At 41.9% G+C, this 24,917-nt stretch overlaps 1 protein-coding gene across 4 annotated transcripts in view; it reads left to right on the top strand.

The window, feature by feature from the left end:
* Positions 1–723: 723 nt before the first annotated feature.
* ccbe1 (collagen and calcium binding EGF domains 1) overlaps positions 724–24,917 on the top strand; it is a 50,081-nt gene continuing 25,887 nt past the window's right edge. The window contains exons 1-3 of one of the 4 annotated variants that reach the window (XM_047569077.1): positions 724–888; positions 20,002–20,130; positions 20,215–20,295. In XM_047569077.1, coding sequence (XP_047425033.1) covers positions 20,027–20,130; positions 20,215–20,295 — 185 coding nt within the window. In that variant the 5' untranslated portion in view covers positions 724–888; positions 20,002–20,026. Of the gene's footprint in view, positions 889–19,615; positions 19,712–19,784; positions 20,131–20,214; positions 20,296–24,917 lie in introns of those variants that run through there. The other 3 variants (XM_047569079.1, XM_047569080.1, XM_047569076.1) reach the window with 3 other exon arrangements.

The following is a 24,917-nucleotide window of genomic DNA, read 5'->3' on the forward strand; positions in this document are numbered from 1 at the left end:
TAGCTTGCATCAAACCACCAAAAATCCTCTGAAAACAATGGGAATAGGGAACTTTGATTCGCTGTTTACGGGAACACCCTAAGATTCTGGTATTTTTTAATCACGGATGACCAAGTGTAATACACCCCAAGGTCACTATCAAAACAACAGAACAATTGAAAATGATTGATTTTGGACTAATTCATGCAAGAAGAGTGACTGCACTAAATTGGAAAAATGTTGAACCACCATAACTTGGAACATGGAAGAAGGAGCTGATGACAGGTCTTTGGACTGGAGAGGCTGACGTGCTTTGTGAAAGGCAAACAGAGTTTTTATATATTTGGGACTCAATACGAACAATGCGAACTGAAAGCAAAACTTTTATGGACAATCTTTTTGACCTTGCCTTTTATTTTATTTTATTTTATTTTATTTTATTGCACCCAACAGCTTTGGTGTCTGTTGTTAATATTCATTTTATTTATTAATTTATATATTATTTATTTAATTATTTTAAATTATGAATGTTTTTTTTACGTACGTTCTGATATGCATTTGCAAAATAAAAAAATAAATAATATATTGTTAAAAACAAACAAACAGACGGTGGGAACAGGGGAATACGCCACGAAACTAAGCAAAAGAAAAAAAACTCAGCAGAATCTCAAGCAGGAAGTAACTGAAGTAAACAGTCGACGTCCTACCTTTGATAAGCGGCGATCCTCTGCGTTTCAAAACAACCATTTGGAAAGTTGCTGCAGGCCGAAGAGAAATCCGAAACCTGAAGAGAAGTTTCATCGTGCACCGCTCACCTGAAGCTGGAAGGAAAACCAAAAAAAAAAAAAAAAAGTAACACCCGCGGAATTAATGTATCCATCCGCCTCGTGATGATCGATCGCAGGTCAGGTGAGTTTTCTCATGACACATGATCCAGAAGAGTTAGTTAGCAGCCGGTTAGCAACATAGCATCAGCTGTGCAGCAGCAACAAGTGGCAGAAACTGCTGCAATAGCACTGTTTATCAGGTATCTGAAACTAAACTAAAATGAAATAAAATATTCATTCAGTTCATTATGTTTTTAATGTAAAATTAAAGCTATTTTGGAGAAGTCAACTGTGTGGTATTTTCAAGTGTTTAGTATCTATTCTACCTGTCAATCAATACAATACATTTGTTCAGTGGCAGCTTCTAAAATAATCATTTAGCTGAATCTGCACCAAATCAGCTTTACCGGAAGTTACTGCAGGACTTATTATTCTGCATTCATTTATCTATCAATCTGAACTGTTACAAATGTATCAGGAGAGCAACCTGAACGGTTGCAGGTTACTTTTTTTGAATTCAGACTAAAATCGACAGGGAATTATAATGGGTTGGGTGCAAATTAGACAACCGATCGATTCCCGGAGGGGAGTCACACGTGCTGCGGAGGCCCTGATGGTGCGGGAGCAGACTGGAGATGGATGGGAGATGCAGGGCGTGAGCACAGAGGTCAGCTTTTATATCCTGGAAGCTTATTTTCTGTCTACCGTTGAAGGATTCATTCATCCGTTAACTGCGACCGCTTGTCCTCTGGAGGGTCGCGCTGGGCGAGACGCAGACAGGCTGAGGGACCATCGCAGGGTTAACGCTTAGAGACGAACAACCGTTCTCACCCTCTACAGCTCTTTTCTTTGAACTGATTATCAAAAAAATTGCACATTGGCTTATTATTTGTTGGTTAACTAACCATTTCAGCTCCAGTAGGAGCCACGAGAACATTGTTCTCATTAGCTCTAAATTTATAGCTCTAATTATGTCGCTGTGAACAACAAGCAATTGACTTGCCCTGCTCAGCAGAAGTGTCAGATCACATGCGTGAGGAAAAATAGTACAAGTAAAAAGTCTGTGATTCAAAAGTAAACGACTGAATAAATGCGCCGTCTGATTTAATCCTATTTTGTAAGCGGATCGTATATTTTGCTGGTAAAATCTGTTCAGTTTAGACTGGTGCATCCTCACATCATCATATTCAGAGTGTATTTCCTGGCTCAAAAGACTATATCTTTACGCGTGATGTTTACACTTTGCCAGGATGTGCACTTGGCTCTAATGCAGGGAAAAAGGAAATTACACGGGATTACATAATTGCACCACAGATCATGACATTGTGTGGGTTACATCATGTGTTTACAAAGGAAAAGAGCAGCCGGTTGTTTAGGCCTTTTGAATCTTTTGCCGTTGGAGGACTGCTTACACTGTTTTAACAGCTACGGATGCAATGTCTGAATCTCATGTGAAAGGTCATATTATTTTGCTAATCTGCAAAGGAACGTACATCTTTAACGCTAGGATTTGCATGTTTTATTTCTCCTCCTTGGTTCGTGGACAGCTTTAAACAAACAATATTTTCTGGACACTTTGCTTGGCAGAAGTGTAGTGAGCCGCCCGTTTCCATGCACATGGCAGTGTCATTATGTCTGCGAAATGATGCTGCTTTGGAATTGAATTGGAAATGTGAGCACTCTGCTCCAGCTTATAAATGCGCAGCGTGGCCATGGCTGCTCTCTCTCTTTCTGTGTGTGTGTGTGCGCGAACGATTGCATTTGCAGGAACGCCGCGGTTATGAATTCGGTTCCATTTTGTGCCACAATGGACTCAAAGCCCGGTCATTCAGCAGGAGTTAGTCATCACTAAAGTAAACCGTAATCTGGTCAGCTGGAGGGCAAATGGATGTCAGAGGTTTCCCTCTGTAGAGTCCTCTTCCCATCCTAGACTCCACGGACATGTGACACCTTAAGCCTCCTGCGTAACAGTAAATAATCCAGCCATCGTTAAACCCAACCAGATTAAAGCAAATCCCTTATGAATTGACTTTTTGTTGTAGTTTCCATAACCACATTAATGATAATATTATGATTCGCCCCTCGTCTTCTCTTCTGTGCATCATCAGGACGGGAACGCGAGCGGGTTGCGTGCAGAGCGGGCTCGGGCCGCGTCACCTCGGAGGGGCCGGCGTGGACGGGCGGACCTCAAACCCGAGTGACATGGCGTGCTCGCATGTACGAAATATGTATTTGCAATTTAATGGATTAAGGAGCGAATGACCTCCGCAGCCCGTTAAGTCTAAGCTGCAGAATCCTGAACCGTCTGTTAGACGACATAAGCTTTTATTTTATTTTTTCCTCTCAAATAAAATAGGAAAGGGATCTGATGTAATTCTATTATGGTGCCGCTATGGCTGCGAGTTCCCGTGCTAGTGCAATTACTACTAATACATCTGCTGCTTCTTATGTCATGAACGCGACTGCTGTGTACCATCTTTCCTGGAATAATTAACTCCCTCCGATGTTAATAATGTTCACTTTTTTTTTTGTATCCTCCTAATGCACGGGGGTCTTTAGTGACTCCACAGCGGCCGCAGATGACAGATCTGATCTAGGAAGATGCTGATGAGCGGCCTGAAATGTGTGATATTGTATAACGCAGTAACATAATACATTGCTTTAAAGGGAAATTCTTTATGTCCAGGTCCTCGGCGAGTTCAGACTCCGGGCTGAGCTGTAGAAAGTCGCTGCTGCAGAGGGGAGGAAGGTACACGGAGGGAGCAAGGTGTTCGTCGCTTCGCACGTACACTGTGTTCTAATGGCTCTGCAGTTCATTGACACCGTGTGTGGGAGGGACAGCGGGCACAGTTTCCTCTGGCTTCAAGTCAGCGTGCATGTAAAGACATTTGATGCACGCCTGTTTAAACCAGAAATGCTTTTTATTTTTTTTATTTTTTCAAAAGGCTTCCCAAAGTAGACGCTTCCTCCTCGGATAACTCCCCTTTATTTCTGTTTTAGTGTGTCAGACGCATCTTACGACCGTCTCCCTCCACATCTTAAGTCAACAGATTCATTTCCTTCTCCTGCGACACTCGCATATTGTTGCGGTTTGCTCGGCTCCGTGCGTGGCAGATGTCTCCTGTAATCCTGAATATAATCTGGCTTTAAGGACGGACCAATAGAGATTTTGTTTTTTTTCCCCCAAAAATTAGTATTGTCATTGTTTTAAGTAGTTGAGATGTGGGGCATATTTTGTGCTCAAGCCCCAGATTCAGAGGAAGATTTTTTATCCTTCCCACAGTCACCGTAACCTGAACTCTGCTGTTAGGGACACTGAGCTACTCTTAAGAACAATGAACATTATATGTTAATCAATTATTTATATTTTTATAATAAATCATTTCATAGGATTGTAATTTCTATAGAAACATTGTGAATATATTGCTTTTTTCTTGTGCAGATGCTGGTTTATTTTAATATTTGTGAATCTAGGTACGAATCAATCAGACTGTAATCTCAAAAACTTTTTTTTATATTTTTAGGAAACTCATAACTGCTCCCTCAAATAAGGTTGGGGCCTCACAAGGGACATGAAAGCCTTTAAGCTCAAAACACAGAAAAATTATCCATCTGCATAACCTGATATCACCGGCATGTTGCAGGGCCTGCCCTCCGCTGCCCTCCGTCAGAGGCGATGCGATAATCAAATGGGAGCAAGTGTTACATCACAGAGCGAACGGGCACGTACAGATGTGGTGGGGAAAAAAGTAGCCAAGCAGACACTTACGATCAGCCCGAAGTAATAACGCAGCGGGCACACTGAGTGGCCATGTGGCTGTTACGCAGTCGGTCACGGCGCGTCAGCAAAGTTGCATCACTGAGAAGCCTGAAGTTCATTAAACCGCGGTTTTAAGTTTTAAGTGGATCACTTTTTTTTTAATGATCATCTAGGATTGTTAATAGAAATGTTGATTAAAAAAAAATGCAGATTACTTCACAAACATGCAGCTACAGAGCGTCAGAACAGTAAACCCCCGAGTCCCCGGTTCTGTGTCACCACCCGATCCCCACCCCGTCTGTTCAGATGGAACCGAGTGTGCCCTGACGATTTATGCAGCTGACACGTGGCAGCCATTAATCAGGTATGAGGTGGAGGTTGGAGGGGGTTTTGCTTTTTTTTTGTGTGTGTGTGTGTGTGTGTGTGTGTGTGTGTGTGTGTGAGATGCGGCTTCCCGGAGGGTTACCGGGCTTCTCGACATACACCGTGTCCCCAGCCTCACATGACCCGAACACGCTGAGCTGTGCTGCAGAGGACAAATTGGGTGATAAGCAGTAGACAAGGACGCTAAGCTTTAATTAATTGCATTATTCAACATGTTCTCTTTTTTTTTTTTTTTTTTTCCTCGCCCTTGTTGAGAATCACCTGAGCAGCACTCTAATCTATGTTTGTCTTGTTGGCTTACTTAAAACATCCTGACTAGTTTTCCTCTGAGGTGACTCAAGTCTTAACTTTTTTATTATTTTTTTGGATTATGCACAGTCAGAACTTGGTTTAAATCGCATTTGAAAGCTTTGGTTCAGCTACAAGAGAAGCAAAAAATAAATGGAAAAAAAAAACAAACACAGAGCGATGATAAAAGGAAGCAGTAAAACCACATATATAGTGTTTTGCTCATCTCCTGTAGCCTTGCAGGTTCGCAGTCGGGCGCTAGTGGAAGTTCCAGGCTCTTGTTGCCTAGGTAACCCTCTCCTTGTATATTGCCCACCCCAAGTGACTCCGAGCGGAAAAAAGCAGAACATAAAAATATTGCTAGTTCACTGATCTCTACATGAAAATACCATCAACGCCGTCGCTCCGGCTTGGTTCGCCGACTCTCTGAACCTGCTTATCAGGACGGTGAATTTGTAGAAGGAACCTGAGATGTGGACGGTGTCTCCCCTTGTGCCTCCAAAACGGCTGTGACTCATCAGAAAATGGACATGGGCCTTCTGAGGGTGTCCTGCGGGGTCTGGCAACAAGATGGTTGTTAGTCGGGGCCTTTGGGTGCGATTTGTTGAGGTGAGCGGCCTCTGTGGATGAAGCTTGTTCCAGTGCGTCTCGTGTCCAACGTCCATCTCAGGCAGCATAGTCAGTATTTTTTGTCGTGATTATTTAATTTCTGTGCGATTGGCTAGCTAAAAGCTCTTCTCTTGTTTATTCTCTTGTATGTTAAAGCTGTGGTCTTCAACGTTTTTCAGACCAAGGACCCCCAAACTGATGAGAGAGTAATTAGGGACCCCCTACCTACTATATGTGTTCTATGTTAAACTCGACCTAGTTAAACTAGACCTAGGCATCATTTTGCATTCAGTATTAAGCTATTCAAATAATACACAGGTTCAAATATTATTTATTTATTTTTATTTCAAATGTACAACAGTAAAGTGACCTTTATTTAAAATATAATAAAATATAAATTAAAAATATATAAAAAATGTCTAATCAACCAAAGATTTTGCGATCCCCGCAGCAAAGCTCAGTTTATTGTTAACAAAGCTATCAAGCTATCAATTACAGGTGTTTATTTACATGTTTTAGAATGTAGCCTTTATGCCTTTTGTCCTTAAACAGTCATGGGGGACAACCCGTGAGGACGCAGCGGAGGACAGAATATCATTAGCTCTAAACATAATGGTTCAAAGTCCATAAACAATATTAGAGTCAAGATTAAAATCATTTGGCATTTTGCCAGCTGAATATGTTGGCCAGAAATGCAGAGAGAGCTAAATAAATCAAATATCAGGCTGGCCACAGAGATAAAAGTAGCAGTGCATCATCTACCCCTCTATTTGCCCGGCAGTTACATTGCAAAGGGTCGTGGGTTTCTCAGCTCCGTCCAGCAGCCGAATCCTGATCAGAGCTCTCGCATGATTTTTATAGCAAACGAAGTTAATACCCTGGTCTATGATTGCTTAGACATTTCCTTCTCCTAGATCTGTTTCCCTATTTACAGCTTATAGTATCCTGACTTTTGCACAGAATTATTATTAATGATGACAATTTTGTAGTGATTTACGCTCGTCATTATGAGCGGGATGGAGATGCTTCATCATAACCCGCCCGTAAACACCGAGCGCTGGTGGAAGCGAAGCCACTCGAGGTCTTTCGAGGCCTCGTTTTCTCGTCTGTTTTCCGGTCTCCATTGTAACACACGCGACATAACTCAGAGCCCGTTCTGTCTCCTGTTATCGGCTTGCTCAGCAAAGTGCACAGGACGATATCCATTTTGTTCCTGTCATCTTAAAATTGGACAGAGGGTTATAGAACATAAAGCCCGCATGCCTTCGGGCAGAGCGTGAGAGAGGTGACAGTGTTTGTGCCGAGCTGAATGTGTGTGTGGCTCAGATTTAATAATGCCTCCTTCTTCTGAAATTCCAACAATAATGTAACTTTAATCATAGACTTGTAAGCGCCCAACTTAAAACTGTAGTTCAGACAGTGACGGTCATGCCAGTGCCTTGTGGTGCTAATAAAAGTTGCCTGGTTCAATCACTAAATAATCATCCTAATTAAATCATCAAGATAAACTAGCTAAGAATCTAAATATATAATGGAATAAGAAACAGCTGCTGAGTGTTTTCTTTGTCAAATTTTTTTTTTTTTTATGATTCACACACTGATCAGCCACAACATTAAAACCACTGACTTGACCATCTTGTGACAATACAATGTTCTGCCTGGAAACTTTAGGACCTGGCATTCATTCGTGTGGATGATACTCAAACATGTACCACCCACCTAGACCAGACCTAGACCAGACACCACCACCCCGTAGCACTGACACTCCTTGATGGCAGCACACACAAAAACGGTTTAGGAACAACTCAAAAAAACGTGAAAAACAGCATGAGGTGTTGACCTGGCCTCCAAATTCACTAGATCCCAAACTGATCATATATCTGTGTGATGATCCACAGAGGCTCCTCCCTTCAATCCATAGAAAGTCTCTTATTTTTTGTTTAGTAACACATATGGTCTTTGCTGAATGACAGTTGAACTGCAGCAAAACTGAAGCAGACACAACATCTGATCTACCCTTCAATGTGTAAAAGGTTAGAATGCGACTGGATCTCTGATAGTCAGAGTTGCTAGATCAAATCATATTTTGCTGGTAAAGATAAAATTGGACGGGTGAAATTTGGCCTATTTTGGGATAATTTTTTTATTTTTTTCTGCTTATTTTTTTTTAATGCTGATTTGAAATGAAACCAAAGTGCATGTATTTACTCTTTCCAAGACTGTGTGTGTGTGTGTGTGTGTGTGTGTGTGCGTGTTAAACTCAAAGGACTGAACAAAATATTAATCTAATAGTCTGGTCAGACATGCAGTTTTTTACGGTTGTAGTGGCTGATGTAACCCTGTGTCGCTGACCTCAAGCAGAAAACAAACAGTGTGAAGCTGAGGTCTGATAACCTTTTTTTATTTTTAAACTTTCAACAGCCCTTAATGCATTTCGCCAGATTTATTACAGCTCAGTGGAACCACTAAAAGGATTTATACACTTACACTTTTATAACAGTGCCTGAAAAAGACCATTTTCCTATATTTTATTTTATTTTATTTCAGCAATACGTTTTGCTCTGTGTCATTTTTATTTTTTCTGTATTGACTCTATTTTCTATAGCATGCAGATGTTCCCTATCCCAGTGCAGAAAATAATAGAATAAAAGAAGCTCCGTGCCCTCAGTCCCTCCGTGCCATAAGTCAATTTGATGCTGAATTGAATTTTGATGACCAGATAAAATGAAAGGGGGTCTTTTTTTTTTGTGCTGACACGGTGAAAACCAATCATGCATTCTTCTCTTGACCGCTGATTTACAGCCTCAGCCAATCTCATGGGGTCTCACTGTTGCAGCTGCAGCTGGACCTGGAATGGACGCAAAGTACCTCTCAACTATTTTTTTTTATTTGACTTTTTCTGCGTTATTTATGTCATTTTAAAATGTTACGAAGGACCAAGGAGAACAAATCTTTTCACGCTGTCATTGCTCGGTATGCGCCCCGCCCTGTTCCTTCCCTGTCATGTTCTGAATTTCAAGTTCGTCACCAGGCCTCTGTCCTTGAGCCTCACTCTTGGGTGATTAAATTAGCAGGATGACATGTGCGGGTGCATCAACCAATTCATCTCAAAAGTTAACAGTCCTCCAGTTGACCGGCGCTATTTGCTAATCAACTTTGCGCGGAGCTTAGAACGTGCACTGCCCCAGACGACCACCCCGGTGGAATAAAGAACAGCCTCTGTCCCTTTTTTTTATTTATTTCATTTCCTGTCCGAGCAAGAAAACATCTCTGTAGATATGACACAGCAGTATCAGATCATCATTAATTTCTCTCTTATACGGTTTTATTCCACTTGGTGCTGGTTCCCCTCGCCTTGTTAAAAGGCTGTTTGTGCGTAGGGAGGAGAAAAACTATTTCGCTGCTTATGAATTCCATTACATTTTCTGCTCCATCTCCCACATTTCAGCACGTCACCTGAATTATTGCCGTCCTATACCGAGCAAAGCGAATCACGCCACAGAGAAAGTCATTAATAAATGATAAACCAGCAGCTGTGAGTGTCAGCATTATGCAATCATGACCGACTCGTGTGTGCGCAAATGTGTGTGAAAAGGAGGGAATAGAGGGTGCGATGACTTGGCTGAAAAGCATCCAGGAAGCCAGCGACAAGGCTTCTGGAGAGTTATCCATATTGATGCCGTGTTTACCCCCACCGCCTCCCCTGATTGCCCTGAGACTTACTGTTTTAATGCATTATTGAAAAGGACTGAGGCCCCCAGGTGTTCTGGCCAGTATATAGGCTATGAGAAGGTTTTTCATATTTTATGCTTCGGCAGCATCCAGGCAGAGCACATATTTACCGCGTCATGCTTGCGCTTTTAAAGGGTTTTAAAGGCTACTCGATCAGGAGGAATGCCGGGAGTGTGAGACGCTTAACGTGAAACGCGATGTCCGTTGGGGCGCCGCGAGAATTGTGTATCGCGTGTGAAATTCACGACGCCATTGACGGAAAATCGAGTAACAGCCACTTGGTTAACCGACGCTGATGTAAAATATCAGTTGTTCCTCGCGTCGCATCAGTTGTCAGCGTCGGCCCGCTGTGGAAGAGGAGGAAATGACTGTAATAGTCGCAATTCAGAGGGTTTTCTATACAGTAGATTCGGGTCAATTTGCATTCTTTGCCACAGGACTATTAAGGCTGATTGTAGTCATTATGCTCCAGTTGTATTTACTGACCGGGGGTGTTTCCTGAAAGATGGGCGCATTTAATATTACTTGTGTTTGTGTGCTTTGGACCATGCTTTTTATTCCTCCATTTTAATTTTATGTTAAGTTTGCTTCATAACGAAATACGTCATAATTTAAAGTTTAATTTTTAAAATTTAAAAAAAAAGAAATTTGAACCTGTGTATTATTTGAATAGCTTAATATTGAATGCAAAATGATAATAATAAGGCTGAAATATCCTAACAGCCACTGGATGTTATAATATTCGAATGCATGATACCCAGAGGATGAAATCCAACGACTTTGGTGATCTCCCGACTTTCGCCCTATCACCAGCAGAGAGTCGTTTTTCATCAGCAGATGGTTTTAAGGTTTACGGTTCCCGCGGACAATCAACCCTAATGACTTCAGTGATCGTGATAAACATTTTTGTTTTGGAGGAGGGGAAACCTGACAAAAGCGGGACGAAGCTCTGAGCCTTGGCGCCTGTTGACGTTGCAGCAGGGAATGTTGGCTCTCTCCTGCAGAAGAGTCAACAGCACAAGAGGTTGTTATCTATTTATCGATGCACTCAAATGGCTTCCTAGTCAAGTCAAGCCAGCTTAGATTGGTGGAAATTTCAAGATGCCAAATGCATGCAGGATTCAGGACCACATTAATGATTATTCTTGTGTGACCGTAGCAGAGGACTTTTTCCTTAATGTGTCACTTGAACCTGGATTGAGGCCACGTGTCATAACTGATTATGGACAAATTGCTGTGATTGATTGAATGAGTCCCTGTCCGCCGGTCCCAGTTTGGGGTTGATATGTGTCGTGGTCGTATGAGCACAGCACGTAAAACCTTTCATTTGGACTCAGGCCCATATGATATTATGTCATACCAGATACACATTGTCGGATCTGTTACATAGCGGGAGCGGTTCGCTTGAGGATACTCCCTTCCTTCTTGGACCCCAGCAGCATTTGTCCCAATTGAGAACGTCCGGAGACTGTGACACAGCTGGACAGGGACCCACACATTCTGAGAAACGTTGAGCCGCGGCCACCACCTACACAGTCTTTCTGTTTACTTCGCTACCAACTGTTGCCACTGTACTGACATTTAAAATCTATGACTAACCAATCACGGACATTTCTCGTGGGTAAATCAATCAAAACAAGAAAGCCGTAACACGAACAATGATTGACAACTCGGCCGGCTCATGTGAAATGCAATCAGCCGACACAGTCGTCAGATGACCTCTCAGACAGGTTGAATCGCGCTGCCTGGCGCTATTCTGCATGAGCATGAGAACAACTACTGAAGAGTGAGCTGGAACGACAACACCTGACCTAAGTAGATGTTGTAATGTGCAAACCTGTTAAAAGCTCTTGGCAATAATCATAGTATCGGGCTTTGCAAGTGTTATTGATGAAAGCTGCCAGTCAGCTGTCGAGGTTATCTACAGGCTGCAGGTTCTCTACGCCAGCAGCCAAGTAAAGTATTTTCTCTCATTCTCAGATTTCTAATATCTGAACGTTTCATGTATACAGAGTTTCTTTTTGCAAAGCACCTCAGTGAAAGTAAACCTGCAATAGACACACTCTATATAGCTATGTGCCATTCATTTTAAAGGCAGGAGGAGCTTTGCACTCAGAAAATTAAGACTAATATGAACTTGCTCCAATAGCCAAAGGTCTAATTGTCAGACTTTTGGCAGTGGAAGTAGTTGGCCACCCTCCATACAACCATTAGCCTGTCAAAGTACAGCAGAGCAACAGAGAAAAGATTGCCTTCTAGATATTGTTTATCTGCAGCAACAAAGTAAAACTGAGCCTTGAGCTTACAAGGACAGTGCTGTCTTCTTTCTTAGAAACTAGAAAGAAGGGGAATTAACCAGATTTAAGTCTGCACAGTTACTGCAGGGGGTCGCAAAATCTTTGGTTGATTAGACATTTTTTATATATTTCTTTAAATAAAAACAAATTTCTTTAAATACAAATCAAACCAACATATTTTAGTAAAGGGATGAATGGAGGCAGAAGACATGATCTTTCTTTCAGCACTTCACTTATTTAGTGATACGGGAGCTGCCTCAACAGCGCACTGTTTCACTCAGAGCGCCACACTAGCCGAGACCTGCCAATCTAAGCCTTCTGTACACAGTAGGCCCCGCCCCTATCACTGCTGAGCCAATCACGAGGCTGCATATTACACACTGACTCTGTCAGGTTCCCCACATTTGGTCTATTCAGTCCTGAGGGGAAATCCCAGATGCACGCTGCTGTGTTTATGTCAGGTGTGTTTAGGTTTATGGCAGCTGGCCACCCTACTGTTGCACATGCTTGAAAAATTTGGGATTGGGAAGAAGTGAGCTTGTATCTGCTCGAGACTATTAGCTCAATGTGGTAGATCCCAGATTTTAATAATATTAATTAAAAAAAAGATCAGTGCGGCCGCCTTTTAATGCTACTTGTGATTATGACACAGGAAGTTGTGTACACTGTCTAGGAAACCGTCGGAGGAGCCAGTAGGAAAAAAAAAGTGATTAAGTTAATGTGGAAAAATGCAATGGAATAATGATAGAATGAGACCGTTGGGAATATCAAGATTATTACTTAGACATATTATAAACTTGGATGCATGTGGACATTTTTTGTGCACACACTCCCATCTGAAGGCACCAGATATATCTTGTTATTGTTGTTGCAACTGTCCATGAATATTTTAGACCCACCTAAAAAGTATTCCTGACAGTGAGGATACAAAATTAATGGATCCAATACATCATCATTTGATGTTTGTGCACAGGAAAATATCAAAACTTATAAAATGTGCATTAAGACACACAAAACTCTTGAGTATACAAAGCTTGCATACGTACAGAGAATACAACCTCCCTGGCTGTGTACAGTAATTGGAGATGCAATGATTCCCTACAGTAGGAAAGTCAATAGTACTAGCACACGCAGCTTCAAGACGAGACGGACAGGGAGGTAACCCATCCGGAGGCAGCACCCTCACCTTTGTGTTTACAGCTTGCCAAGAACGATCACTGTAGCAGTGAGAGGTGCGCCTCCGTGTGTGCGGGTCAACCTTAAAGCAGCCTCACAAATCAAACCGGTCCGCTCTGTTCTCCACAACTTAATCTTCTATAAACAGTTGCTTGGATGGAGAACCACCGGGGACAATCATAGTAACAAATGTGCATAATAATAGCTTCTCCTCTAAATTGTGAGGCTAGGTGAACCGGTGCGTTTTGCCAAAAACTAGGCCATAAATTCACTGATGCCCCGGCCTAATGTTTCAGAACAGATTTTAATGATGATGAGCCGTGCTCCCAGACTGTGCTGGCTCAGATCACTGCGTACAGTATTCTTTATGTACTTTTCTTCTAATTGTTTAGGTTATCACTTCTTTAACTTCATTTACTTGTTATTTGAAAGAGGAGAAATATTCTGTACGGTGCGTGTAGATCCAGATCGCATTTTTGTACGATTCTTAACGAGTGATTTGAAATGTCGCATCAGTGTTAAGGGCCTCCCGGAGAATAATAATCCTTTTTATTCACATTCCTCCCGCATGGGTTGCCACAGTCCAGCCATCTGCTCCTTGGCTCTTTATTTCAGCGCTTCCAAATCAAGCAATACAAAGCACAACCTTCGCGTCTAAATAAATTAAACCATCCATCTGACATGGGAACTGCCAACAGTCCTGTCAGTCATTTTACTGGATAATAAGAAAATGCACATCAATTAGAACAAATATTTGGTTTTTTACGACTTATTTTTTTTCTTCACCAGTCACCAGCACCATACCTACATGAACAAGTATCTGTACCCGATAGATTAAGATGTAAGGATGACTTCAAGGAGGGTCACGCTGAACGGCCCATGTGTCTTTGTGCATGTGTGTCTTTTAAGAGGAGGTGGTAAAAATGAGCCATGGGACCCAGAGGAGGGGGGGAGATGTAACAGCGAGGAGGGGCGGTGAAATGTGGCCGCTTCAAGGACACCGCACTGAGGTTATATTTATTGATTGCAGCTCCACAGTGGGGGCACACGAAGTAACATGCACCGAAGACGGAGTAAATTCCAATCTCCCCGTAATTGGTACTGCAGTTGTTGTTTTTTGTGTGTCTGTAGTAATCAACGGTGGGGAAATGCTTTAAATCGGCTTAGTCCAGATTTTGACCGTGTTCTCACGGACGCTGTGAGATTGTGGGCCTCAGACAAACAAATACAAATGAATACGACGCCTTTTGTTTTGTGAACTGAAGCGATGTTCTTTCGGACCTCGGACGTGCGTCGGGGCTCGTGCTTGGCTCCACGCGGAGACTCCTTATCCCAGGATCCCTTCCGTGTGGATGGGCATGTTTACAGCGGCAGCAAGGCTCCCTTGCGCAGCACATCTCCTTACACCTTGCGTGACTCACCACCGAACAGCTGGTGCAAGTGAGGAACGGGGAAGCAGGGAGAGCCACCGTGACATGTGGAGGGGGAAAATCGCTCTTGCTGAGATGACGGCAAGAAAACTCTATATTAACCTGCTGCCGTAACAGTGGGCAGCACAGCGGCGGAGGTTGTGCTCCGCTGGTCCTGCTTTGCCTTCCTGATTGGGTAACTATATATCATCCACACATGATATGTAGTGGAAAAACAAATATCCCAAACACCTTAAGAAGAGCTGCCTTCACAAACGCTATAAAACAAGGAGAATGTTTCCAGCAATAAGGAGTCGCGGTTGTTTGTTCGACAATGTGGAGCATTTTGCAGCCATTTGTGATTTTCCAGAGCCAAAACGAGCTCAAATGTATTTAAGGGTTATCCTCCACGTTGCCTACTCTCCGTGCCGTTTGATCGAGCACCAGAAATAGACCTAAACATCCAAATTTAATTACATCTTCCCTACTTGCTTGCGAGACTTCGAAGGCAGCTCCTCGCATCTACCGGAGACGACCAGCTCAACTGTAGATCGAGTAGGTGCCAGATGCTAAAAAAAAAGGAAAAAAAGGAAGAACACTGGATGCTCATAATGATGGAACAGATGCTTTCCGTTCAAGGGTGAACATCGGCCGGAAGTCTTGTGACCGCCGCTGTGAAAGCAGCAGCAACTGTTGGCATCAAGAGGCCGCAGAGGCTAACAGTTTAGCAAGACAGCAAGCAGACAGAGATGTAGAAATGTAATAAGAAAACTCATAAACTGCTTAAATTACATATTTCCTCCGCTTTCCTCAATCCTACCCATCCTACCGAGCCAAGACCCCCACCCCCACCCCTTATCGTTACCTTTTCATTAGTTATTATCTTTTCTGTTGTGCTCGTCTATTTCCAACCACTGAATAAAACAGGAAAAAGTTAAAGATAGTAGTAAGATACACACAGAATTAAAAAGAACATTTTGGAGATCTGAACAGGTAAAAGGATTAATAACTTATACAGCACATAGAGAGAAACTGAAGCTAAAATACTGACTAAAGAGACACCGTGTGATGCTGTGTATTAAAGCTTCGCCGACAATCCGCTGAAAAAAAAGCTTGTGGGAAGCAGAGTGACCTTGAGACTAAACACAACCCTCGGAGGAGAAAGTCACAGGTTTGATTCATGTAACGGTGAATGCGTCACTGGCGTTCTTTTTTTTTTATTTATTCATTTTTTTTTCTCAAAATGCGAAAGTATTCCTTTTCACTCTCCTCAAGTAAGTCTTTTGTTCCCCAAGGAGCGCACGAATGTGTCGGCGATGCAGGCGGTTAATATTTCTAGTGAGCTCAAACTTGCTGTGGCTCTCTCTCAGTCCCGTCTGGGCATGTGCAGAGCGGCACTGCAGTGCTGCACTGTGAGGATAGAGACAGACAGAGAGGGAGAGGGGGGGGGGCGGTTTGACAGTGGGGAGCTCATTCCCTGCAATATTCTCATTGTCGTCCCTTGTTTGAGGGAGTATTTAGAGGATAAAAGACTGTATATGTGTGTAGTCCTCTGCCGCAGCCCTGAATTACAAAGAATCCATTAAGCACGAGAAAGGTTAACGTCAATGTCAGCATCCGACAAAGCACCGAATCACTTTTCTTGGCACGTGGCGTAATTGCACAGCTCGTCAGTGTGCCGGGGCATGTCTCTTTTCAGGTTTTTTTTTTTCCTGCCAAACAAAAATAACAGAGTCCGTTTTGGTGCACTAAAAACCTTTAAAACTATCTTTTCCGCCCTTCTCCAGTTCAATTCAGGCCCTTTTTTCAGCCTCAGGGACAGAAACTTAAACGAGAGTAACAATCAACCTGTCCTTTCAGAAATAGTTTTATTCTCCCTGATTGTTTTTTTTTTCCATCTCCTCCACACAAAACCTCTGCCCACTGTGTTTCCTTTGTTTTTCTCTTTTACTTCATTTTGGGTCAATTTGTTCTCTTGCAGGTACTTATTCCGTCCAGGCAATGAAGACAGAGTAAGAAACAAGTTGTTGGGTAAGAAACTAAACGTGTTACTGGGAGTGGATTCTACAGCCGCATAAGTACGGATGTAAACAGAGTTTAAGGCAAAGATAACGGATATCGAGAGCGACGTAAAACAAGGTTAAATACTCATACACGGCGGCCTCACTGCAAAGCATTCATTTTAAAGTGACAACAAACTACTAAACTAAGCACTAAGTGGAACAAAGTACAGGATAAAAATGCTTCCTCTGTTGTTCTGTGTTGTTTTCCAGAAAGTGATGACCCGCCTCGAAGATAATTATTCCATATTTCTAAGGTAGATAAATGTTGTGAGTGAGGTTATTAGCCCGGTAGCTTTGATACAGTATCAGGCCGCGGCATTAATTGGGTGCTTGTGCTTCTGCAGGCATGATCTTTCTCTGCCTCTCGGGCTGCTGAGGCATCAAAACAGGTGGAACATAAATGGCACAGCATGTGCACCTCAGAGTCGTGACGCACCCTGGTATTTCTAAAAGCTGTCATCCATTTTGTGGGCAATGATGACGATACTGGCGAAAGCAAAGGGGAGGGGGGGCGGAGTGGGGTGGGAGTGGGAGGGGGTGGGAGGGGAAGAGGGTGGTTGGTTGGGGCGGATCTCTTGGTTGAAAGGGCCATCAAGTGGCCGGGAACTGAACTGCACCTTCAGAGGGGAAATGAAGCCAGCAGACCGGTGAAACACTGCTTTCCCTTGAACTGTAATGGTCACGGTTGAGCGCAGCCTTTGAATCCCGCTGCTAAATGACACAGGCAGAGGTGCAGCTCCCAGTCTCCAATAGAAAAAAAAAACTTTAATATCATAAGAGCCATTTTGTTGAATTTCTCCCGACACTCGGGCCATTGTCGCGGCCCTAATACCCCGAATAATGTTAAATCACACCTGCCTGACCTCACAGATAGAAAAGCTGCCATAGTGGCTGTAAGTGACACCGCGGTCCTCCTGTTTCACCGAGATATCCTTTACAGACTCCTCACTGACTCCGCTATCCAACTCCCTGTAATGACACACTGCATTCCTGAGAAACTGAAGAACTCTTGAGTTCTGCAGGTGCCGGCGAAACACTGTTTGTGCTCAGATAAGGCTCCGCCGGCGAAGGTCGCATCTGGGTCAAGGTCTTTCGGGACTAAAGTCAGCACCGTCACGAGGCTAGGATTTCTCCCCCCAGCCTCTTAGATCACTTAACCCAAAGCGTGGGCAGGATGGAGAGGTGAGCTTAATTTAGCAGAGAGTGCATCAGTGCAACAGCTTAATGGTGAAAAAAATGTAATAATAATAATAATAAAAAAAAACTAAATGGATTCAAAACAGTTCTGTTCATACATCTGTTCATACATCATTCACAAACTGTTCTCTTTCAACCTGCTGCTCAGCTTTGTTTGCGATGACTTGGGGGATGTAAATCCCCAATGTTCTGACACAGTGAATCGGTACGGTGATTTGTTTTGCACTACATGCATTTCCTCTCAGCTTCTGTATGTATAAGGTAATGAGATGCATGAACTGTGAGTTCAGTAGATCCGAGCAAATGACACTTTTTTTTTTTTTTTACGAAGTAGTCCACCATGTAAGTATTTGTTTTTAACGTCGTATTTTTCATTGTATTAAATTTTTAAGTAAATCCAGAGCAACTTCTCAATATTATTTTTTTAGCAAATAACCTGTTTTTAATTCTCCTGCTGGTTATAGCATTCTTTTTACTTTATGTAATGATGTTTGTCCCGCGGGGCTTCACAAACTCTGCTATTCTCTTTCAACCTGCTGCTTAGCTTTGTTTGTGATGACTTGGCGGATGTAACCCCCCTGTGTTCTGACACAGTAAATTAGTGCAGTAATTTGTTTTGCGCTACAGTCATTTCCTCATGGTTTCTGCAAGTATAGTACCTAATGAGTAGCATGAAATGTGACTGACTTAATTAGGTCTAAATGAACACCACTAGCTTATTTGACTAATTGGGAAATTGTAGACATTTTGCCAAACAGTAAAATAAAAAAAAACTCTAACTTCACCAGACATCAAAAGATGAAAACAGGAGTCAGATTACGTTTGAACACTATATCCAAGTAGTTATATTATATATATAAATATAAATACTTATATTTTGAACAAACTTTATTTTAAGCATTACCTGTCTATAAGTGTCTTGCAGTTAAGTATTACTCTGTAACATTGTTTTGGTATAAAATCACAAAAGCATACTGTTGCCACAACATTTAGTTTCATCTCTCTGCTGTTCTTACAATAGATTTTCGAACATTAAGTCCACAAATTCAAGTCTAGTCTTGTCTAGTCTTGTCTTGTCTTGTCTTGTCTTGTCTTGTCTTGTCTTGTCTTGTCTTGTCTTGTCTTGTCTTATCTTATCTTATCTTATCTTATCTTATCTTATCTTATCTTATCTTATATTAGCTTAACTTAGCTTGTCAACTAACACATTTGTGCCATCAATTCTGACTTCATTAAAGTTTAATAATTAAGTTTGAGAAGCAATTTATGTGCTTTATTGAATCTCACGCTGTATTTGGTCATTTCTGAGTAGTAACAATGAACAGTATTACACTGTTACAGAAAGGTGCTTCTTTTATTTAACATACGCTCATTAATAAAATGTGAGAGGTCTAAACAAAAGGAGCAACTCAGCCTGCACAAACGCTCACTGGATCATTAAGCAGACTCAAGAAAGTAAATACATTCTATTATAAGAGTCCTGCATTAAATCTTAGCTTCATGGACGTTAATGATATTCAGCATTTATTTAAAAATAACTGAGAAAACTGTTAATTCAACTGCATTGTGTTGCACATGTTTCTGGCTTCTGCCATTTTAGTCAGTGGCTGAGTAACAACAAACACCAAACTACATTATCCAACAATAATGATTGAATTGTAATGATTGAAGTTGAAATTACCTCCTTCCTTATGCAGCAGTCACGAAGGGGACGTTTAGGGCAAGACTGTTAAAGCAGAATGCATTCGTTTTCACGAGTGTACCTAATGTTTTGGCCAAGGTGTCGTTTTACTTACAGCCGCACGGTGGCAGCAAAGCTCGTGTCGCACACCGCGCGTCGACCACCGACACGAACTACTTCTTCGGGTGAGCGTGTGCGTGTGAAACGTACGTGCGCGTGTCCGCGTAATTGAGCGTTAAATTCTGTAACGGTTCTTTTTTTTTTCCAGGTCGGTTTTCATTGGTTTTTCACCGAGGAAATTTCCACGAGGTCTGTCTAGCCTGCTTATCTCGTTTCATGTTTAATTATTGATAAGTTCAAAATATTTGGTTTCTTAAGCCTCGTGGACTACAAAGGCAAGGGGGTTAGGGTGGTTTATTTATTTATTTTCACTTTTCTTGACAACTCGAGCTGTCACTGTCGAGATGTTCTCATAAGCTCAGTAGAAGTGAGTGGAAGTGGGAGGGTCTGTGTCTGCGTGTGTGTGCTACAACCACTTAACGTGACTCTGAAGTTGTATCTGCGGGGAGATAATCATTACAAGCGTGGACTCTCGACAGGAGCCGGGGTGAGTGGACCGGTGAGATGCTGTTGAAACACCACAGAAGCCCTCTTCTGCTCACCGTCACCTGCATGTGCTTCTCAGGAGGTCTGCTCTGGTCCTACCAAGAAGAGGATGCCAGCGACGGGTAATTTGACAGGGAGGACATCGCCGCATTCAGAGTGACTTGAAGTGCTTTATTTGATTTTCGCAAAAAATGCTTGTTTCACAGAGAGAAGTGCTCCGAGAATAACGTCTCTACCACGAAGTACCCCTGCGTGAAGTCGACCGGGGAGGTCACGACGTGCTACAGGTAGTCTGCGTGGTGATTGGTGTGAATGGATGCTGTGATACTGTAAAGACTGTCCCTGCCGCTGAGAGGAGCTCCACATGATGTCCAAGTGGACTTATTCATAGCAGTGCGAATAGAAAATGAACTGAAGTGAAAAGATAATTCGGCACAGCTCTGCCATAATGACAGTTTTAAAACAAAAATATTTGGTTCTTATGTCCCGTAGAGTAAATCTGTGGTTGGTTGATTAATGCTGGGAAACATCGAAACATTAGAAAATGTATTGTATATAAAAACTATATTTGTTGAAATGAATTATCAGAGATGAATGTGGCTTTTCCTCTTGACCGCCATCCTTATCGGATCATCCCAATCTTAATGTCCAGATTGGCCCGTTGCACTCGGATGCTGGCTTTAATCTTGACAGTTCGCAGACACCGTGGACACAGCGTCGCCCCGCAGCAGAACTCCTGTCAGAGGCCACGGATTAAGTTGTTAGAGCCTAATCTGTCTTCGCTGCATGGGGCTGCCTCGCAGGCATAATGAGAAAAGACTTGTAAATGCTGACTTTAAAGTTCTGGTGTTCATTCAACACTCGAATACAGCCTCTATTTATTGTATGAAGTCTGAATGACTTTGTGAACCGTGTGCCAAACAGTATAGATTTACAAGTACTGTGAGTCGCACACAAAGTCAAATCATTTGATTAAAAGTGCTGCAAACTTACGCTCTCATATCACAGTCCTGAAAGTCCTGAACTAAATTCCCTTTCATGACCGCTATGATGTTCAATTTACCATGAAAACACAGTAGAAAAGGTGGTTATTCAACTATAAGATCATTTCAGAGGATGTATTTTAACTTTTTTTTTAACTAAGCTAATATTTAACACAGGACTGTTATGTAAGAATGCATTCGTTTTCACTAGCATACCTCACAAACCAGCAAGTGAGTGTACTTAATTTTGCTAGAATTTATTGCTCTAATTTTAAGCACATTGTCATTTTTGTGGATGACTTTGCCGTTCTGAGTTTGGGAAACAAAATTGTAAAAACCTATTTAGGGAACAAATTCCAAACATTTTGTCAATTATCTTGATTTATAGCAAATCTATTTCTGCACATCCTTTTATGAGAGAAAGAAATGACAGCTCGTTGGATATTTACTCTGAGAAGTCTTTAAAATCTTGGCTGCGAACGGTTTCGATTTTGCATCTCTTGACACACTGCTGGCCCCGGTTCAAGCACACAGTGACATCCTCTTTGATCTTCAAGTCTCAAACACACTCTTAACATAATGATGTTGGTTTATGGTTATTGGCTGCAGCCGCAGTTGTTTCCCACAATGTTTATTTAAAGAAGAAAAATGGTTTCAGTTCAGAGCTAAGATAATGTTCCTGGGTGCATGTCAGTTCACCTGCACAGCGCGAGCCAATGAATGGTCAGCATGGACATTTTACTGAAGTTTCGAAAAACTGTTATAATAACTGGAATTTCGTAAGCTCAATGCAGACTATGCATACTGCATTTATCTTAAAATGCAGACACATACCAGTGCTATTATGCCTTGGCATGGCTGAGATGTTGTTCAAAGGGAACCAAGGGTGATTTAAGTTGGCAAGATTCAGTTGCCAAAGGAAAATATAGGCTTGAGGCGCTCATTAGGTGCTCTGTAAAATATCAGGGCGCCGGCACATCTCGGAATGTTTTGTTACCGTTACAACAATTAGTGTAAAAGTAATTGTTAGGTGGGCATCAGTCTACTGCTAAAGCTAACAATGCTCGTGGTGTGGGCTGCCTTTCATTGCAGGGTGCAGATGTTGTTATTAGCTCTTAGTAAAGACGTTTTCCTGCGCAGTTTATTTAAAGGATCCATCACCATGAATTTTGTTTTTGGAAACATTTGATAAATTTGACATGAAAACACGCACCTTCTGGTCATGGCATGCCACTGTGTGCGCAAGTTAACACTCATCCTGGGGGCATTTATCATATTGGGAAAACAGCACCAGAGGAGACACAGGAGACCCAGAGAACATATGTCACCATACGAGAGAAGTACCAGACCTTCAGAGAACGTATCTGTCTCAGTGCCAATGCAGGCGCTGTTTGAGTTGTTTGGCATGCTCATTGTCATATTTCAACTGGTTTAAAGGCCCTGTGTACAAGGATTCCACTTGTATATGTATTTCTACATTTTCGTTTTTCCAGGTCGTGGGGTTTAATATGCTTGGCTCATAATAAGATGTGAAAAGCTGCGCAGGGGTTTTTGTTCCAGGAGTTGTACTTAAATCACAAATGCCTGTGATTGCAACATAAATGCTTCGCTAAAAGCCAGAGAAGGGTTTGATTGAAATGATAAGCTATGAGCTGTTTGTCCCAATTTGGCAACATCTTCACTGGTCACGGCTGTGGTGCTTTTCCAATGTATCGCCCGGAGATCAGTTTATAATCAGCACTGCCAGTAGAATGACTTATCTCAGTAAAAATAGTTTCTGTTGATAGCTATCTTTTCTTTGTTGGCTTGCCTGGTGGTCATGGCTGACTCTGCTAACCCTGCTGTTTTTCTTGTAGTATATTGATCCTCAAACAACAGTTACTGCTGCAGAAAACATGAACCCATATCCTTCTGTGTCCAGAGAGTTTCCTTTTTGTGGCTTGTGTCACAAAGCTGGATTACTGTATTAGCTGAACGACAGAGTATTTTATATCAATGGGGATTTAAAGGTCTTCCAGGTTTCACTTAGTAGGTATCCAGCTAACTTGGCTTCTTGCTGTGTGAGACAGACCCCCTGAGGAAAACATACCTGGCAGCAGCTCTTAGCAAACTGCAAATGAAGCTTTCACATACTACTATACTGAGTCACCGAGTTGGACTTTTTTTATGTCGTTTAATTATGCTCGTTAAATTTCATACAGTCGAGTTGTTGACATTTTTTTCCCTGGCTGAGATTAAGTATCATATCTGACAATCCGAGATGAGAGCCAGATACACTGCGTTAACCATCGTAGGATCGAGACACATTAATAATCTTTGTTTATAACTCTTCTTAGGTGACAAGAGGCTACATGAAACAGTGATTACATTGGCTTGATTTATTGTGTATACAAGGGCGGCCTTACCTACCCCGTAAAGGAAATGCTTTTCTTGAGGAGAAGCAGAGCGCAGGCAGAGTGAGCCTACTTTCCACTCTACTGCTGTTACACATAATGTGTGGCATGTGTAAATTGTTGCTTTGTTATTTTTCCAAATAATTCTGGTGGTAGTAAGCGTTTTGTTGTGTTCTCCCCCACTTTCTTTTCTGCGTCCTCCTCCTCCTCCTCCTCCTCCTCCTCTCCTCCTCCACCTCCTCCACTCTGGAATTCAGAGGAATCTGGGGTTTACACAGTAACTTCACTGAGGATAACATTTCTTCAGCTTCCCTTTGAGACGTGGTAGTGATGACACATGCACTTGCCTGATCCAAAACAGCATTGTTTGCGTCCTAAATATACTTAATCATTTCCACTGCACTGCCCTGGAGTTTGTTCAGTTGTCCTTTAAGTGTACTCATTCTATTAACATTGTATATTTTGTCAATTTAAAAGATTTTGAAATTTGTCGAAAGCAATTACTAAGACTTTCCATTCACTGCGTAACTAGTAATTGGTTTATGTTGTAAATTCCAGTAGGACTCAGACACAGTGACTACTGCTCCCTTCCAGTGAACTGATCACGTCGGTGTTATTATTCAGCTTGGCTACGAGACCCAAAGTCTCTCTAGTTTCCTTTGTTTTCAGATCTGTTTTTCACATCACATTTAAATGTATTCTGCACCTTGGAATAATCCTCTCAGTTGGACCTCTGTTCCCTGTCCCAATTCAAATAACTTTCAACACACTCTGGAGTTCTTCCTTGCCATACTGTCGTCCCTCCTGTGATTGTAGCTCCATGAAGTATATACGTTGTGGCACGTCTTGAAGAGTTCAGCAGGCCCCAGTTATATTATGCTTTGTCCTTTTGGGCTACTACGTTTTTTGATGCTACTATAAATAATCTGGCCTGAAAAACAGAATCTAGCCTAGATTTATGGACAACATGTGTGTGAAGCATCTTTTAGGGGAACTTCATGGTGGAAAAACATGTAATTCATGATGTTACAAAGTGAAAGTCAACTCAGTCATTGGCAAACATCCACTATTGTAAAATACATTTACGTAATAGGCTTGAGTCCTCAAAATAGTTGCCATACTTACATTTCCCAATACTATGAATGACTGCTGATACTGAGGTGAAGCTGAACATACAGTACATTAATACTATTTGATGTCAGTGATTGCACAATAATTATTACGGGATAAGAGTCTGGAAACCCTCTGGTCTGGAAAAATGATGAAGGAGATGGAAAATATTGGACTATTTAAAACATTCAGTCTCGCTTTCCATAAATGTGTTTTTTATTACTTACTAACCACAGTTATCAAATACCTTATGTGTATTACTGGATATGCATCAGAGAAGGAGTTTATAGACTTGATCAGCTTACATGTCAATTCTATTTCACTTATTTATAGCCAAAAGAAAAATCACCAGTACAATCCTTGTTTTGAATGGAGCTCTGAAGCAAACCATTTTGGTTTAGCTTTCATTGGTTTCCAGACATA

This window comes from Mugil cephalus, chromosome 19 (genome assembly GCF_022458985.1).
Source record: "Mugil cephalus isolate CIBA_MC_2020 chromosome 19, CIBA_Mcephalus_1.1, whole genome shotgun sequence".
NCBI lineage: Eukaryota > Metazoa > Chordata > Actinopteri > Mugiliformes > Mugilidae > Mugil > Mugil cephalus.